Genomic DNA, 17,727 nt, shown 5'->3' with positions numbered 1-17,727 from the left:
ATCCCGACCAATTCGACAACTATTGGTCTATCGAGAGTTGTCAATGAATCGATACTATGTGTCATGTTGTGGTTGCATCGATGGTGTAATCTATGAAACCCCTTTCATAATTACCACCATACTCTGATCAGAGATTTCAACCCACATATACATGAAAAAACACATAGGATATCCATACCCGTAGGTAAGCGGTGAATCCCCGACTACAATGCATCGACTCCTATATGTTTCGCCGTAACACCCAACCTTGCCACCTAATGACCCCATAAGAGTCGGTAAACAAGTCAAAGTGAAACGCTAGCACATAGAGTCTCAATGTTGTCCCGGGTCATAAGGACTAATTCTGTACAACCATAAACCAGGACTTTTCCACTCGATAAGTGAGAACCACTTGGAAAGTCCTTTTATGGAGGGTTGTTCAGTGCACTCTACAAGGAGCACCTATCTGCATGTTCGGACATCACAATGTCCCCTACCAATGAAACATGGTACTCACATCGCAGATACTAGTCTCTAACTCGAGCGGCCTTTATCCTTCTTAGTGGCGGCTGAATCGACTAGGAACGGTTTAGAATATACAGTATTCCAAATATGAGTTTCATGATACTCATCATATGAGCATCTCATATTCTTTCTACTATTTGTATATTCAAGGACTTTATCTATGCAACTAGCATGGGTATAAAGATAAAGATGCGCCAAATTAATAAATTGAAATATTATTAAAATAAAGATCGTTTATACAAAGAGTTTCATTGTGAACAGTCGGCCAACACTTGGCTCGACGTGCACCTACTCTAACAATCTCCCACTTGCACTAGAGCCAACTACCTATATACTTTAGACCCATTGATTCGCGATGCTTCTCGAACGATGGTCCTGGTAAAGGCTTAGTTAGTGGATCAGCAACATTTTCTGCGGAGCCGACTTTGTCAATCACGACATCTCCTCTTTCCACGATCTCTCTGAGGATGTGGTACTTTCTCAATACGTGTTTGGACTTCTGATGAGACCTTGGCTCCTTCGCCTGAGCTATGGCTCCCGTGTTGTCGCACATCACCGGGATAGGAGCAACTCCATTTGGAATGACGCCCAACTCTTGGACGAAATTCCTAATCCAAACAGCCTCCTTTGCTGCAGCCGATGCAGCAATGTATTCTGCCTCAGTGGTGGAATCCGCAGTACTGTCTTGCTTGGAACTCTTCCAAGAGACAGCACCACCATTGAGCATGAATATGAATCCGGAGGTTGACTTCGAGTCATCAACATCGCTTTGGAAGCTAGAGTCGGTATAGCCTTCCAATTTTAGTTCTCCACCCCCATAGACCAAGAACAACTTATTGGTCCTTCTCAAATACTTGAGGATGTCTTTCACAGCTTTCCAGTGTGGAAGACCAGGGTTGGATTGATATCTACTCACTACACTTAGTGCAAATGCCACGTCAGGACGTGTAGATATCATCCCATACATGATACTACCAATAGCCGAAGCATACGGAATTCGTGTCATCGCCGCTATCTCTGCATCAGTCTTGGGAGACATAGACTTGGATAGGGACACGCCATGACACATTGGTAGATGTCCTCTCTTGGACTCATCCATCGAGAACCGCTTCACGATGGTATCAATGTATGTGGACTGGGTGAGACCAAGCAATCTTCTTGATCTATCTCTATAGATCTGTATTCCCAATACAAAAGATGCTTCACCCAAGTCCTGCATTGAGAACTTACTTGCTAACCATATCTTTGTTGATTGCAACATTCCTACATCATTCCCAATGAGTAGAATGTCATCAACATAAAGAACAAGGAATGTCACAGCACTCCCACTGACCTTCTTATACACACAGGGTTCCTCAGGATTCTTAGTAAAACCAAACTCTTTGATTGTACTATCGAATCTGAGGTTCCAGCTCCTCGATGCCTGCTTAAGACCATAAATAGATCTTTGAAGTTTGCATACCATATGCTCACTTCCGATGGATGTAAACCCTTCAGGTTGAGACATATAAATTTCTTCCTTAATATCCCCATTAAGGAAGGCTGTCTTCACATCCATCTGCCATATCTCATAGTCAAACCATGCAGCTATGGCTAGCAATATCCTAATGGACTTGAACATCGCAACTGGAGAAAAGGTTTCCTCATAGTCAACACCTTGTCTTTGAGTATACCCTTTTGCTACCAATCGCGCCTTGAAGGTCAATACCTTCCCATCCGCCCCAAGTTTCCTCTTGTAAATCCATTTACACCCTATGGGAACAGTTCCCTCAGGTGGATCCACAAGATTCCACACTTGGTTCGAATGCATGGAATTCATCTCAGATTCCATTGCTTCAAGCCATTTGGATGAATCGGCATCTGATAATGCTTCCTTGAAGGTCCTTGGATCACATCCAAGATTAGGCTCATCATGGCCCTCTTCAAGAAGCAGACCATACCTCACAGGTGGTCTCGAGACTCTCTCGGTTCTTCTAGGAGCTTGTATCTCCTCACTTAGCTCATTGGGTGTGGGTTCTACAACTGTGGGTGCCTCTCGAACCTCTTCGAGTTCTATCATCTCGCCTTTTCTATCTAATAGAAATTCCTTTTCCAAAAAGGTTGCGTTCCTAGAAACAAACACTTTTGTTTCTTGGGGATGATAGAAATAATATCCAATGGAATTTCTTGGATATCCCACAAAGTAGCATAAAATGGATCGACTATCCAATTTATCTCCCACTGTCTGCTTCACATAAGCAGGACACCCCCATATTCTTAGATAAGAATACTTGGGAGGCTTACCCATCCATATCTCATATGGAGTCTTGTCAACTGCCTTTGTATGGACATTGTTCAACAACAGTGCCGCTGTTTCAAGCGCATATCCCCAAAAGGATGGCGGCAACTCCGTGAACCCCATCATAGACCGAACCATGTCCATCAAAGTCCGGTTACGACGCTCCGAAACACCATTCAATTGTGGTGTAGCGGGCGGAGTCCACTGCGAGAGAATCCCATTCTCTCTAAGATACTCTTGGAACTCGGCACTCAAGTACTCACCACCTCGATCCGATCGAAGTGTCTTGATGCTTCGTCCCAATTGTTTCTCTACTTCACTTCTGAATTCTTTGAACCTTTCAAAGGCTTCAGACTTGTATTTCATCAAATACACATACCCATACCTCGAATGGTCATCGGTAAAGGTGATGAAGTAGGCATGTCCATGCTTAGTGGTGATGCTAAGCGGACCGCACACATCGGTATGGATCAAATCCAATAACCCTTTGGCTCGCTCCGCATGGCCCTTAAAGGGAATTTTGGTCATCTTTCCTTTCAGACAGGATTCACAAGTCGTGAGAGCGTTTATATCAGACATATCAAACATGCCAACTCCCACTAGCTTGTTCATCCTTCTTGAGGAAATATGACCTAATCGAGCATGCCATAATTGTGCCGAATTAAGAGTATCTTGTTTGCGCTTATTTGTTGTTGTTATCGTTTGGACATTGTTAAGTGGAATATCTTTTAATTTTAAGGTGTAGAGATTGTTTTCAAGTTCACCGGTACCAACTAAACATTCATTCTTGTAAATATTGCAAACACCTTTGCTAAATAAACAAGAAAATCCATCAATATCTAGCATAGAAATGGAAATAATGTTTTTAACCAAGTCTGGTACATACAAAACATCTCTTAAAACCAAATTAAAATCATTGTTCAAACATAAATAAACATCTCCTACGGCTTTGGCAGCAACCCTTGCTCCATTGCCCATCCTCAGGAAGGTCTCACCCTCTCGGAGCCTCCTACTTCTTCCCATCACCTGCAAATCATTACAGAGATGTGAGCCACAGCCGGTATCCAATACCCAAGAAGTAGAGTTAATAGAGATATTCACTTCAATGTAGAACATACCTTTAGCAGAACCCTTCTGCGCAAGATATTCCCTGCAGTTACGCCTCCAATGTCCAGGCTTCTTGCAGTGGTGACAGATGTCAACAGTCTTTTCAGCCTTCACTGGCGCGGCTGCCACAACGGGACTCGAAGTCTGCCTCTTCAAGGGCTCGCTCTTCTTGGTACGCTGGAAAGAACGCTTCTTTCCCTTCCCAGGTGGACCGGTCTTCGTGCCAGATGAAGAGCCCACATAAAGAACCTGCTTCTCCTTTTTGATTGTGGACTCAAAGGTCACAAGCATGTTCACCAACTCTTCAAGGCTGGGCTCGAGCTTGTTCATATTGAAGTTCACAACGAAAGGATCGAAAGAGCTAGGCAGCGACAGCAGCAACACATCAGTGGTCAACTCCGAAGGCAACACCAAATCCATGCCTACGAGCTTGTCCACGAGCCCAATCAACTTTAGGCCATGCTCATGGACCGAAGTCCCATCTCGCATGCGTAAAGTGATGAGCTCCTTTACTGTGGCATGCCTCAAAGGCCGAGTCTGCTCTCCGAAGAGCTCCTTGAGGTGCATATGAATGTCAGCAGCATTCTTTGCATCCTCGAATCGCCTTTGCAGCTCATCGTTCATTGAAGCCTGCATATAACACTTCGCCTTCAAGTCATGGTCACACCATTCCTTGTAGGTCTGCAATTCCTCAGGAGTGCAGCCTATAGGAGCCTCAGCAGGGGGCGCCTCAGTAAGTGTATATGCGATCTTCTCCGAGTTTAGGACAATCTTTAAATTTCTTAGCCAAGTGATATAGTTTGGTCCGGTTAGAATGTGTTTTTCGAGAATGACCGAAAATGGGTTGCGAATTGATGACATGTCAAAGATTGTACTGAAAAGTAAAACAGATAAATGTTAATGACTATTTTAAAATATTTAATAAGATATAAAGTTTGGACTTTTACTTTATAAATAATCGCTCCCACTGTTTTGACATTTTCACTACCCTCTAGTGAAAACGGGAAACACTTTCCTCAGAAGGTACGTAAGGTCCAATTAGCGAATTGTGATCCCGAATAATATCGGCCATCACAATTCCTAAAAGGTAGTTTCCAATTGCATCGCCATGCAACCCTCTACGTAAACTTTTGTCTCACGTTTGATTAGGACCCAATAATATGACGTCGTTCATCTTTACGTGTCAAGCCTAACCCATCGATATTGAACCTTAATGGACGGTCGCCATGAGTTCCCTCAATAATATGAGCCGAAATCATGGGAGTTCCACGTAGTTCACATCACAATGTCAATGGATGTCACAGCTTTCCGGCACTCAAGGCTCTCCCAATAATATGAGCCGAGCCCCGAGTACGGGTAGCGTTCATCATGCATCCATTGTCGATGGAAGACAAGGAAATTATAAACAAATTTATAATTCCCCTTTTCGGACTTGATATTAATTTTGAATCTTATTCAAAATGAGGGTTTTTAATTTTGAAAGGTCTCATCATTAATTTTATTTTAAAAGCTCGCCATGTTTGATCGTATGTTTGCCGGATTCATGCAACTTTGTTATTATAATAATAATAACGCACATACTCATTATTTATAACATATCATGCATATATTATAAATAGAAAACAGTACAAGGATGATCAATTGCCCCAACACTAATGGCCCGTGTGAGCCAAACACGGGCCTAGGTCCAATCCTAGGGTAAATGCAAGGGATGCAATGCAACTAAACTATTACATTAGCATCCTATATTACATGTCTTCGATCTTCATAATCACCAAGGCCACCATCTTCCAATCTTGATCTTCCCCTATTCTAATATTTACAATTAAATATCCATGGCACATAGGGATACATCTCATGGGGTGGGAACGGGCCATAAACCAAGCCCACTTAATAAATTGATAATTATTACAATCATTCAACACAAATATCCTAGCATACACCTAGCAAATTGGGCTTGGGCTTTTGATCATCCTTCATGCATAATATCACATATCATACACCATCAATTAATTATCACTATAATTAATTGATCCAATATTATATATCTTGATCCAATCACTAACCGCCACAATTATAAATTAAATTAACAAAGTATACAAACACCTTTGTTTACTTTCAAATTAATTTATTTATAATCGAATTTCTTGTAAATCACAATTTACTATAAATAATTAAAGTCCTACTTCAATTATTTATTTTATGAGAAAATATGTGCAACAATTGTAAATTTAAACTTAAGGGCCCAAAAACCATTTTTCACCAAAAATACTTTGGCCCATTTAAATTTCACAAATTATGTTGGCCATCCAATGGCCCAACAACTCAAGGCCCATGACACTAAGATTGTCCAAAACACTTTTGGAAACCCTAGCCGTCATCGCCGTCGCCGGAGCTCCGTCGCCGGATTCCGGCAACAAAAAAAAAAAATTTTTTTTTTTTATTTAAAACAGGAATTTCCGGGCAGCCCGTAGGCTGCCCAAACATGCTGCCCGAAATAATTCGGGCAGCCCGAAACTCACGGGCAGCAACAAGCTGCCCGAAAATAATTTTTTTTTTGTTTTCCTTCAAAAATTTTCGGCCTTGCTCATATTCTTGCACATAAAATTTCAAGCGGTTAGAAATCGAATCTCAACATAATATTATGTAAATATAGCACAAAATCCGTAACCTTAGCTCGGATACCACTTGAAAGCGGACCGGTTACGGAGGCCGGAAACGCAACGGAAGCGAAAAATATAAATTTTTTGAACAAAATTTTCGGCCCCCTTAATAAATTTGTGCAATATTTACAAAATCAAATTAAAACCATTCATAGGATGATTTAGGATTTACCTATCAACCCCTTAGAGTTGATGAATGGCACCAACCAAGTGTAAACACTTTGGCTCTTGTATGGATGAAAGAAATCTACAAGCTCCTTCTTTTCCCTTCAAGAATAAGGCCCACCACTTGGCTATGTAAATCCCTTCTTACTTTGCACTAGAAAAGCAAGAAGATTTTTCAAAGAGAATGATTTTTGCTCTCCAAAATGAGGAACAAAACTTGAAAATATTTTAGAGAAAATTAGAAGAAGATTTCGGCCAAGTGAGTTCCAAGTGAGAGTGGGAGACTAGCCTAGGTAGTTGTGAAAGTTGTCTCTCAAAAATTGCATGTCTTTGGAATTTTTTTATTAAAAAGTAATCAACAACCTTTCACCTCCCAAGCATGCAAACCCTAGCATGTCTCACATATATTATATGGTTTTTAACACATTAAAAACCATAGACTAAATTTTATTATCTCAAACACATTTGAGATTAATTAAATATTACTTGATTTTACTCAAGTCCCACTAGTTAAATAATTATTTAAATTAAGCTCTACTAGACTTAATATTATTTAATTAATCCAACACTTGAATTAATTTAATTATTTAGACTCTACTAGGTCCACTAGTGTTTAATTAATTCAACACTTGAATTAATTTAATTTAGTCTCCAATAATGTTCATGAAAATCACAATTTTCAACTACATTATTTACTCGGCCAAATTTTAATCTTAGGAACACTTCCATAAATTAAAATTTGTATTTCTCTCTTAGAAGTCATACTTCTATTTTTCTTAACGCTTATAAACACATTTATAAGCCGTTCAACACATTGAACTATTTTACTTCTCTTCGGGATTTACTAAGCAAGTACTTGTGTGGCCCTCAATGGTTCATTGATACAACTAGCCGTGGGTTCACATCTCAATGTGATTCGGACTAAACATGTCCTTATTCGAGCATACCCCAATTGCTCCATTCTTACTTATCAACTCCTTGATAGTAAGAACGTCAGAACTCAAGTCTGATAGTACCCAACCAATCACGTTAAACGCCTAGCAGCATCGCTTACGTGATTCCCTAGGTATCACATGATAGTGCCTGCAAGAACCATTCAATTATGGTTAGCGTACAGTACGGTCCCTTCAACTCATATATCCCGACCAATTCGACAACTATTGGTCTATCGAGAGTTGTCAATGAATCGATACTATGTGTCATGTTGTGGTTGCATCGATGGTGTAATCTATGAAACCCCTTTCATAATTACCACCATACTCTGATCAGAGATTTCAACCCACATATACATGAAAAAACACATAGGATATCCATACCCGTAGGTAAGCGGTGAATCCCCGACTACAATGCATCGACTCCTATATGTTTCGCCGTAACACCCAACCTTGCCACCTAATGACCCCATAAGAGTCGGTAAACAAGTCAAAGTGAAACGCTAGCACATAGAGTCTCAATGTTGTCCCGGGTCATAAGGACTAATTCTGTACAACCATAAACCAGGACTTTTCCACTCGATAAGTGAGAACCACTTGGAAAGTCCTTTTATGGAGGGTTGTTCAGTGCACTCTACAAGGAGCACCTATCTGCATGTTCGGACATCACAATGTCCCCTACCAATGAAACATGGTACTCACATCGCAGATACTAGTCTCTAACTCGAGCGGCCTTTATCCTTCTTAGTGGCGGCTGAATCGACTAGGAACGGTTTAGAATATACAGTATTCCAAATATGAGTTTCATGATACTCATCATATGAGCATCTCATATTCTTTCTACTATTTGTATATTCAAGGACTTTATCTATGCAACTAGCATGGGTATAAAGATAAAGATGCGCCAAATTAATAAATTGAAATATTATTAAAATAAAGATCGTTTATACAAAGAGTTTCATTGTGAACAGTCGGCCAACACTTGGCTCGACGTGCACCTACTCTAACATTATTTAGCTTGGATTCTTGGATATAGAGTTGATGTTGGTGTTATTTATGGATTATTGTTGTAGGTGGTGTTCAAGAGCTTTGTTTGAGGTGTTCTATTGGTTTGTAAGTGGAAATTCATCCTTTTTGCTCACATGATGTTATATGTATTGTGTTTTAAAGGTTTTAATATGATATTCCCTTCAATTGATTCATTGTTATGTATTGATTCCATTGCTATGTTTATTGGAGACAATTGATGTCTCAACTATTGTTCAAAGGGAATACAAGAGTAAAGATAGAGTTTCAAAGTGTTATTAATGCCAAGGGAGAGTTTAAATGTTTTCGGATTGATAAATACATAGTCAGAGATTGCATGCAATTACTTGATCAACGACCATAGGCTTATATCCCTCATAGTTATCGGTTTATATCGATAGGAATACGAGCACCCCAGAGCAGAGATACTATTGATATCAATCCCCAGAGTAAAGAGAAATATCATCTCATTTATATGCTATTGCTATGATATTCATGTTCAGAGTTTATGATTCAGAGCTGATGGTATTTGTGATTTTAAAAGCTATGTTTTACAGAGTTATTGTTCATTGCTATGTAAGAGTTCCACTTGCTGAGATTTATTCTCATTTCAGTTATTTCATGTGATGCAGATCAGAGTGGCGGCCCGGGACGTTGACTGTGGATAGGGGTCATATGCATACACCGTTGGAAGGAAGATTTTGGCATGATCATAGGAATGATGTTTTGTATTTTGTTATGTCATTTAAATGATCATGTATTGCTATTTTGTAAAGATGTTTAAAGAAATGTATTTTGAAACTCCTTCCATATTTTAAAGAAAATTTTAATTTCCGCTGTGTATTTTATTTAAAGAGGTCAGAGGTGTCACATTTAGTGGTATCAGAGCGGTGTTCTTCGGACCAATGCATATGACTTCGCCTACTTTCAACTGTCCGGGTATGTTTTCTTGCATCTATCCATTGTTATATATTGATATGTCTTTTGTGAGCCCATTGTAGAGTAGAGGATGCCACCTAAGAGGAAAGCAGTAGAGGGTGAGGATAGTTCTTCCTCGAGAGTTGTCGATGAGTTCGGCAAGTTATTGAAAGAGCAGGCCAAAGTCCATAGCGAGCAGATCCAGCAGTTGCTCCGATTGCAAGGAGCAGGTCAGGGTAGAGGCCAAGTGAGAGGCCAAGTAGCTCAAGCTGTAGGCACTGATGCCATATTTTCTGCTTTCAAGAGGATGGATCCGCCAGAATTTTCAGGGAGCACCGATCCTTTAGTTGCAGTCGAGTGGGTCAAGGCTTTAGAGGCGATCTTCGATCATCTCCACTACGAGGACAGAGACCGTATCAGTTGTGCTGTTTTCATGTTGGTTAAAGCTGCTCGCATCTGGTGGAATGCGACCAAAGTTGGAGTTGATGTCTTGACACTGAAGTGGTCAGAGTTTACAAAGTTGTTCTATGACAAGTATTTTCCCGACGCAATTCGAGCGAGGAAGGTTACGGAGTTCTTGGAGCTTCGACAGGGGAGCTTGAACGTTGATGAGTACATTCTCAAGTTTGAAGAGGGTTGTCTATTTGCTCCGTACATTGCTTCCAACGACAGAGATAAAGGCGCTCATTTCATTCGAGGCCTTAGAGCAGAGATTCGTAGAGATATCAACATGTCCAAGGCTGTTACTTTCAAGGAGATCGTGTCCAAAGCTTTGTTCGCCGAGCAGGACGAGAAGGACATTGCCCGGGAGAGGCAAGCGAGACACCAGGCCATTGCTCAGAGGGGCCAGAGTTCGAGTCAGAGAGGCAGAGATCGATTCAAGGGGAAAGGCAAGATGGACTCGAGTCCTAGACCACCGGCAGTTCCAGTTGTTTCAACTGATCCAGAGAAGCCTTTGTGTCCTAAGTGCGGGAGACATCATAGGGGAGAGTGCAGATTTGGCACTCATTCTTGTTATCGTTGTGGCACGGCAGGCCACATTGCCCGAGATTGTCCAAGAGGAGCTAGCCAAGAGAAGGTTCAGGGTCGCATCTTTACGATGACCAAGGAAGGTATTAATCATGATTCTTCTGTGATCTCTAGTGCTATTTTGATTTCAGGCAGAGTAGCTACGACTTTGATTGATACTGGTGCTACTCATTCTTTTATGTCTGAATTGTTTTTGAGATCTTTGGGTATAGTTCCTTCTGTTATTCCCCTCCAGTTCAATGTTGTTTTGCCTTCGGGAGATGTCTTGTGCCCGACGTCTATTGTGTATGCATGCCCTATTCGTATTGATGATAGAGAGGTCTTTGCTGATTTGATTGTGATCCCGATGGTTGCCTTTGATGTGATTCTTGGCATGGATTGGCTATCGACTTATCGTGCAGTGATTGATTGCATTGCTAAGACGGTGACTTTTGCAGATGATGGCCTTAGGGAAGGTATGCTCGCCAGTGCAGGTCAGAGTTTACAGAGTTGTTCTATGACAAGTATTTTCCCGACGCACTTCGAGCGAGGAAGGTTACAGAGTTCTTCGAGTTTCGTCAGGGGAGCATGGATGTTGGTAAGTACATTCTGAAGTTTGAAGAGGGTTGTCTCTTTGCTCCGTATGTTGCTTCCAACGACAGAGATAAAGGCGCTCATTTCATTCGAGACCTTAGAGCGGAGATTCGTCGTGATATCAACATGTCCAAGGCTGTTACTTTCAAGGAGATCGTGTCCAAAGCTTTGTTGGCCGAGCAAGATGAGAAGGATATCACCAGAGAGAGGCAGGAGAGGCACCAAGCTGTTGTTCAGAGAGGCCAGGGCTCGAATCAGAGGGGCAGGGATAGTTTCAAAGGGAAAGGCAAGATAGAGCCGAGTCCTAGACCACCGCCAGTTCCAGTTGATCCCGAGAAGCCGCTGTGTCCGAAGTGTGGCAAGTATCATCGAGGAGAGTGTAGATTTGGCACTCATTCTTGTTACCGTTGTGGCACGGCAGGCCACGTTGCCAGAGATTGTCCACGAGGAGCTAGCCAAGGGAAGGTGCAGGGTTGTATCTTTACGATGACTAAGGAAGGTATTAATCATGATTCTTCATTGATCTCTAGTACTATTTTGATTTCAGGCAGAGTAGCTACGACTTTGGTAGATACTGGTGCTACTCATTCTTTTATGTCTGAATTGTTTTTGAGATCTTTGGGTATAGTTCCTTCTGTTCTTCCCCTCCAGCTTAGTGTTGTTTTGCCTTCGGGGGATGTGTTGTGCCCGACATCGATTGTGTATGCGTGCCCTGTTCGTATTGAGGAGCGAGTTGTCTTCGCTGATTTGATTGTTATTCCTATGGTTGCCTTTGATGTTATTCTTGGCATGGATTGGCTTTCGACTTACCGTGCAGTTATCGATTGTGTTGCTAAGACGGTGACCTTTACAGATGATAGCAATAAAGGAGGAGTTCTCGCCAGTGCAGGTACTTCGCTGGTCCTTCCTTTTATTTCTTGTCTTGAGGCTGAGAGATTGCTATGTAGAGGTTGCGATGGGTTTCTTGCTTCTATTGTGGATGTGGATGGTATGGTTAAGTTGAATATTGATGATATCGATGTTGTGAGGGAGTTTGCTGATGTGTTTGAGCATGATGTTCCGGGTTTGCCTCCGGACAGAGATGTTGAGTTCGTTATTGATCTAGCTCCAGGTACGGTTCCTATTTCTAAGGCTCCGTACAGGATGGCCCCTACCGAGATGAAGGAGTTGAAGACGCAGTTGCAGGATCTTCTAGACAAGGGTTTTATTCGTCCGAGTTCTTCGCCTTGGGGAGCTCCGGTTCTATTCGTTAAGAAGAAAGATGGGTCGTTGCGACTGTGTATCGACTACAGGGAGCTCAACAAAGTGACTGTCAAGAACAAGTATCCGTTGCCACGGATTGATGATTTGTTTGATCAAATTCATGGTGCCACTGTATTTTCGAAGATTGATCTTCGGTCTGGCTACAATCAGTTGAAGGTTAGGGAGTCCGATATCCCTAAGATGGCGTTCCGGACCAGGTATGGTCACTATGAGTTTCTTGTGATGTCTTTTGGTCTGACCAATGCTCCTTCAGTCTTCATGGACTTGATGAATCGTGTGTTCAAGCCTTATCTGGATAGCTTCGTCATTGTCTTCATCGACGACATCCTGATCTATTCCAAGACCACAGAGCTTCATTCAGAGCATCTCAGAGTTGTTCTTCAGTTGTTGAGAGAGAGGAGGCTGTTTGCCAAGTTGAAGAAGTGCGAGTTTTGGTTGGATCAGATTTCTTTTCTAGGCCATGTCGTTTCGAAGGATGGTATTGCAGTTGATCCGATGAAGATTGAGGCGATTCAGAAGTGGCCTATTCCTACCACTGTCTCAGAGGTACGCAGTTTCCTTGGTTTGGCGGGTTATTATCGTCGTTTCATTTCAGATTTTTCCAAGATTGCCCTGCCATTTTCCAATCTGACGAGGAAGACTGTGAAGTTCGAGTGGTCCATTGATTGCCAGAGTGCATTTCAAGAGTTGAAGGACAGGTTGACGACAACTCCTGTTTTCTCATTGCCTAGTGGTTCAGAGGATTTCGTTGTCTACACCGATGCGTCGAAGAAAGCCTTGGTGCAGTGCTGATGCAGCGAGGTAAAGTCATTGCTTATGCTTCTCGCCAGTTGAAGGATTACGAGAGGAATTATCCGACGCATGATTTGGAGCTAGCAGCTGTGGTGTTCGCCCTGAAGATTTGGAGACATTACTTGTATGGCGAAAAGTGTGAGATCTTCACAGACCACAAGAGTTTGATGTATCTGTTTTCTCAGAAAGAGCTCAACATGCGGCAGAGGAGGTGGTTAGAGCTTGTCAAAGATTATGATGTGACGATCAGTTATCACCCAGGGAAGGCGAATGTTGTGGCTGATGCTTTGAGCCGCAAGTCGAGTGCTTCTTTGAGTTCTTTGATTCAGAGGCCTTTGTTGATGGATTTGCAGAGAGAGGAGATTGCTTTGGTAGTTCCGGGGACTATTGCTCGCTTTTCAGCGTTGGTCATTCGGGCTACATTGAGGGACAGGATCCGTAGAGAGCAGACTGACGATGTTCAGTTGACAGAGTTGAGAGCTAGAGTAGAGGAGAGAGGTAACTCAGAGTTTGCGTTGAATGGTGATGGTTTGGTGACTTTCAGAGGCCGTATCTGTGTTCCTACTGGCGATGATATTCGGCGAGACATTCTGACAGAGGCTCATACCGCGCCATATTCGATTCATCCAGGCAGTACGAAGATGTATCAGGATCTTCGTAGACTCTACTGGTGGCCAGGTATGGAGAAAGATGTTGCCATGTTCATTTCTCAGTGTCTTACTTGTCAGCAGGTGAAGATTGAGCACCAGAGACCTGCTGGGACATTGCTATCATTGCCGATTCCTCAGTGGAAGTGGGAGCATATTACGATGGATTTCGTGACTGGTCTTCCCAGAGTGCAGAAAGGATTTAATTCCATTTGGGTTATCATTTATCGATTGACCGAGTCAGCGCATTTTCTCCCAGTCAAGACGACGTATTCCATGTATCAGTATGCCGAGGATTACATAGCAGAGATTGTTAGACTTCATGGTGTGCCTGTGTCGATTGTGTCTGATCGTGACCCTAGATTTACCTCAGAGTTTTGGAAGAGTTTGCACAGAGCTTTGGGTTCACGGTTAGCGTTCAGTACAGCTTATCACCCTCAGAGCAACGGTCAATCAGAGAAAGTCATTCAGATTCTAGAGGATATGCTCAGAGCTTGTACTATTGATTATCCAGGTAGCTGGGATTCTAAGTTGCCTTTGGTTGAGTTCACGTACAATAACAGTTACCAGGCGACGATTGGTGTGACACCCTGACCCGTAACAATAAAATACACAGCGGAATTTAAAATTTTCTTTAAAATATGGAAGGAGTTTCAAAATACATTTCATAAAAATTGTTTACAAAATAATCACATGATCATTCAAATGATATACAAAATACAAAACAATCATTTCAATGATCATGTCCCAAAATGATAACAAAATAATCTTCCTTCCAACGGTGTATGCATATGACCCCTATCCACATTCAACGTCCTGGTCCGTCACTCTTATCTGCATCACATGAAAATAACTTAAATGAGTATAAAAACTCAGCAAGTGGAACTCTTACATAGCAATGATACATAGTATACTCTGATAAAACATGAATTTGAAATCATAAATACCATCAACTCTGAAACATAAATACTGTAGCAATAGCATAGCAATAACATAGCAATAAGATGGTATTCTCTTTTCTCTGGTTGGATTGATATCAATAGTATCTCTGACTGTGGTGCTCGTATCCCAAATCGATTATAAACCGATAACTCTGAGGGATATAAGCCTATGGGCGTTGATCAACTAATTGCATGCAATGCTCTGACTATGATTCAATCAATCCAATAAAACATTTGAATTCTCTAAAGCATTTAAACCGTCACTTTGGAAACTCTATCTTTTCTTTTGTATTCCCTTTTCAATAAATGAGACATACAATGCCTCCAATAGATATACAATGGAATCAATACATAACAATGAATCAATTGAAGGGAATAACACTTTGAAACCTTTGAAATGCAATACATATAACATCATGTGAGCAAAGGGATGAAATTCCACTTACAAACCACAATAACACCTTGATATAACTCTTGGTACACCACCTACAACAATAATCCATAAAAAACACCATTATCAACTCTATATCCAAGAATCCAAGCTAAATAATCCATTAAACCATCAAAACATCGATCCCAAATCAACCCCTAACTCAAAACCTTAAAAGAATCACACCAAAAGCTTACCTTAGCTTCCTAGCACCAAGGAGAACCACGATCTCAAGTCGAAAATCGAACTAGATCTACGAATCAAAGATAGGAAGCAAAAGAAATGGAAGAAAACCCTTGCAAGAAGAGAGGAAATCGGAAATGAGAGGGAAGGAAAAGGATAAGGTATGGCCAACAACTCCAAAAAGTAACTAAATATCTCGCCCATACCTAGACCGCGGGTGCGCTGCCACAAGCACCGCGGGTGCGCTAAGCTCACGGCATTCCAAACAATTCCCTGAACTCGATGACCGCGGGTGCGGTCCTGCAATTACCGCGGGTGCAGTCTCACCGCGGGTGCGGTACTAACACTGCCGCGGGTGCGGTGATGTCACGGCAAAACCAACAAAATCCAACAATAGTGACCGCGGGTGCGGTCCTTGCAAGAGTGCTGGTGCGGTATCCTCTCGGCCATTAAACAATCCAAACCAACAAGAATCGATCCGAAACACTGAAACAACGCAACTACCAACAACTAACACATCAACCAAGTCACCAACAATAAAACCAACTAAACTATAACCCATAACACAACTCTAATCATCTAAATCATAAAACCCAATAAACATTCAAAACTTAAACCGTACCGTACATCGGGCTCGGCTATTACAATCTCCCCTCCTTAGAGGAATTTCGTCCGCGAAATTGACGTCACTGCTCGAACAACTCAGGATACTTCTCTCTCATCTCATCCTCTGGTTCCCACGTAGCCTCTTCGATCAAATGGTTTCTCCAAAGGACTTTAACGATGCCGATCTCTTTGTTTCTCAAAACTCTAACTCTGCGATCCAAAATCTGAATCGGAATCTCTTGATAAGTCAAATTCGGCGTCAAGTCCAAAGGCTCGTGGTGAAGAACATGGGAAGGATCTGCAATATACTTCCTGAGCATCGATACGTGAAACACATTATGGACTCTGTCAAGATCGGGCGGTAGGGCTAATCTGTAGGCTCGGTCACCAACTCTGTCCAATATCTCAAATGGACCAATAAACCTCGGGCTCAACTTATCCTTCTTGCCAAATCGCATCACACCCTTGAGAGGTGCTATCTTCAGAAACACATGGTCGCCAACCTCGAACTGCAACGGCCTACGACGAACATCTGCATAGCTCTTCTGTCTCGATTGCGCAGTCTTCATCCTCTCTCGAATCACAGCAACAACATCAGCAGTCTGCTGGACCAACTCGGGACCCAACATCTTCCTCTCTACAACCTCATCCCAATACAAAGGAGATCTGCACTTCCTGCCATAAAGTGCCTCATACGGTGTCATGCCAATCGTCGCCTGATAACTGTTATTGTACGTGAACTCGACCAAAGGCAACTTAGAATCCCAGCTACCTGGATAATCGATAGTACAAGTTCTGAGCATATCCTCTAGAATCTGAATGACTCTCTCTGACTGACCGTCGCTCTGAGGGTGATATGCTGTACTAAACGCTAACCGCGAACCCATAGCTCTGTGCAAACTCTTCCAAAACTTTGAAGTAAACCTGGGTCACGATCAGACACAATCGACACAGGCACACCATGAAGTCTAACAATCTCTGCTATGTAATCCTCGGCATAATGATTCATGGAATAATGAAAGCGGACCGGTTACGGTGGCCGGAAACGCAACGGAAGTCAAAAATTTTTATTTTCTAGCTCAAAATTTCGGCCACCTCCATTTTTGTGCAATATTTACATTTCAAACACAATAAATCATACATAGGGTGTTTGAAGAAGGTTTACCTATCAACCCCTTGAGGTTGATGTATGGCTCCAACTAAAGTGTAAACACTTTAGCTCTTGAAGGTTGACAAGTCTACAAGCTCCTCCTCCAACTCCAAAATTAAGCCCACCACAAGCAATGTAAATCCCTTCTTGTTTTGCACTAGAAAAACAAGAAGATTTATCAAGGAGAAGGCTTTTATTCTCCAACACTTGAAGGACAAAAGAGAGAAAAATTTGAGAGAATTGTGTGTGTGTGTGTTCGGCCAAGTGAGAGTATGAGGGAGAGTGGAGTGAAGTCTAGTCTTGGGTGTGGGAAAAGTTGGGAGAAAAGTTGCATGCCTTTGCAATTTTTTAATAAAAAGTAATCAAGACTCTTCACCTCCCAAGCATGCAAACCCTAGCATGTCTCACATATATTATATGGTTTTTAACACATTAAAAACCATGAACTAAATTTTAATTATCTCAAATACATTTGAGATTAATTAAATACTACTTGAATTTATTCAAGTCCCACTAGTTA

The 17,727-nt window shown here is 41.8% G+C and overlaps 1 protein-coding gene across 1 annotated transcript; it reads right to left on the bottom strand.

Annotated features, from left to right (window-relative positions):
* Positions 1-3,488: 3,488 nt before the first annotated feature.
* Positions 3,489-4,245, bottom strand: LOC140824637 (uncharacterized). Its single transcript, XM_073186202.1, has 2 exons — positions 3,901-4,245; positions 3,489-3,808 (listed from the first exon to the last, which is right to left on the bottom strand). The coding sequence occupies exons 1-2, from the start codon at positions 4,217-4,219 to the stop codon at positions 3,792-3,794; spliced, it is 336 nt and encodes a 111-aa protein (XP_073042303.1). The 5' UTR covers positions 4,220-4,245; the 3' UTR covers positions 3,489-3,791.
* Positions 4,246-17,727: the final 13,482 nt, after the last annotated feature.

This window comes from Primulina eburnea, chromosome 2 (genome assembly GCF_022965805.1).
Source record: "Primulina eburnea isolate SZY01 chromosome 2, ASM2296580v1, whole genome shotgun sequence".
NCBI classification, from domain to species: domain Eukaryota; kingdom Viridiplantae; phylum Streptophyta; class Magnoliopsida; order Lamiales; family Gesneriaceae; genus Primulina; species Primulina eburnea.
The sequence above is the reverse complement of the archived record's forward strand: the minus strand, read 5'-3'. Positions and strand labels throughout refer to the sequence as shown.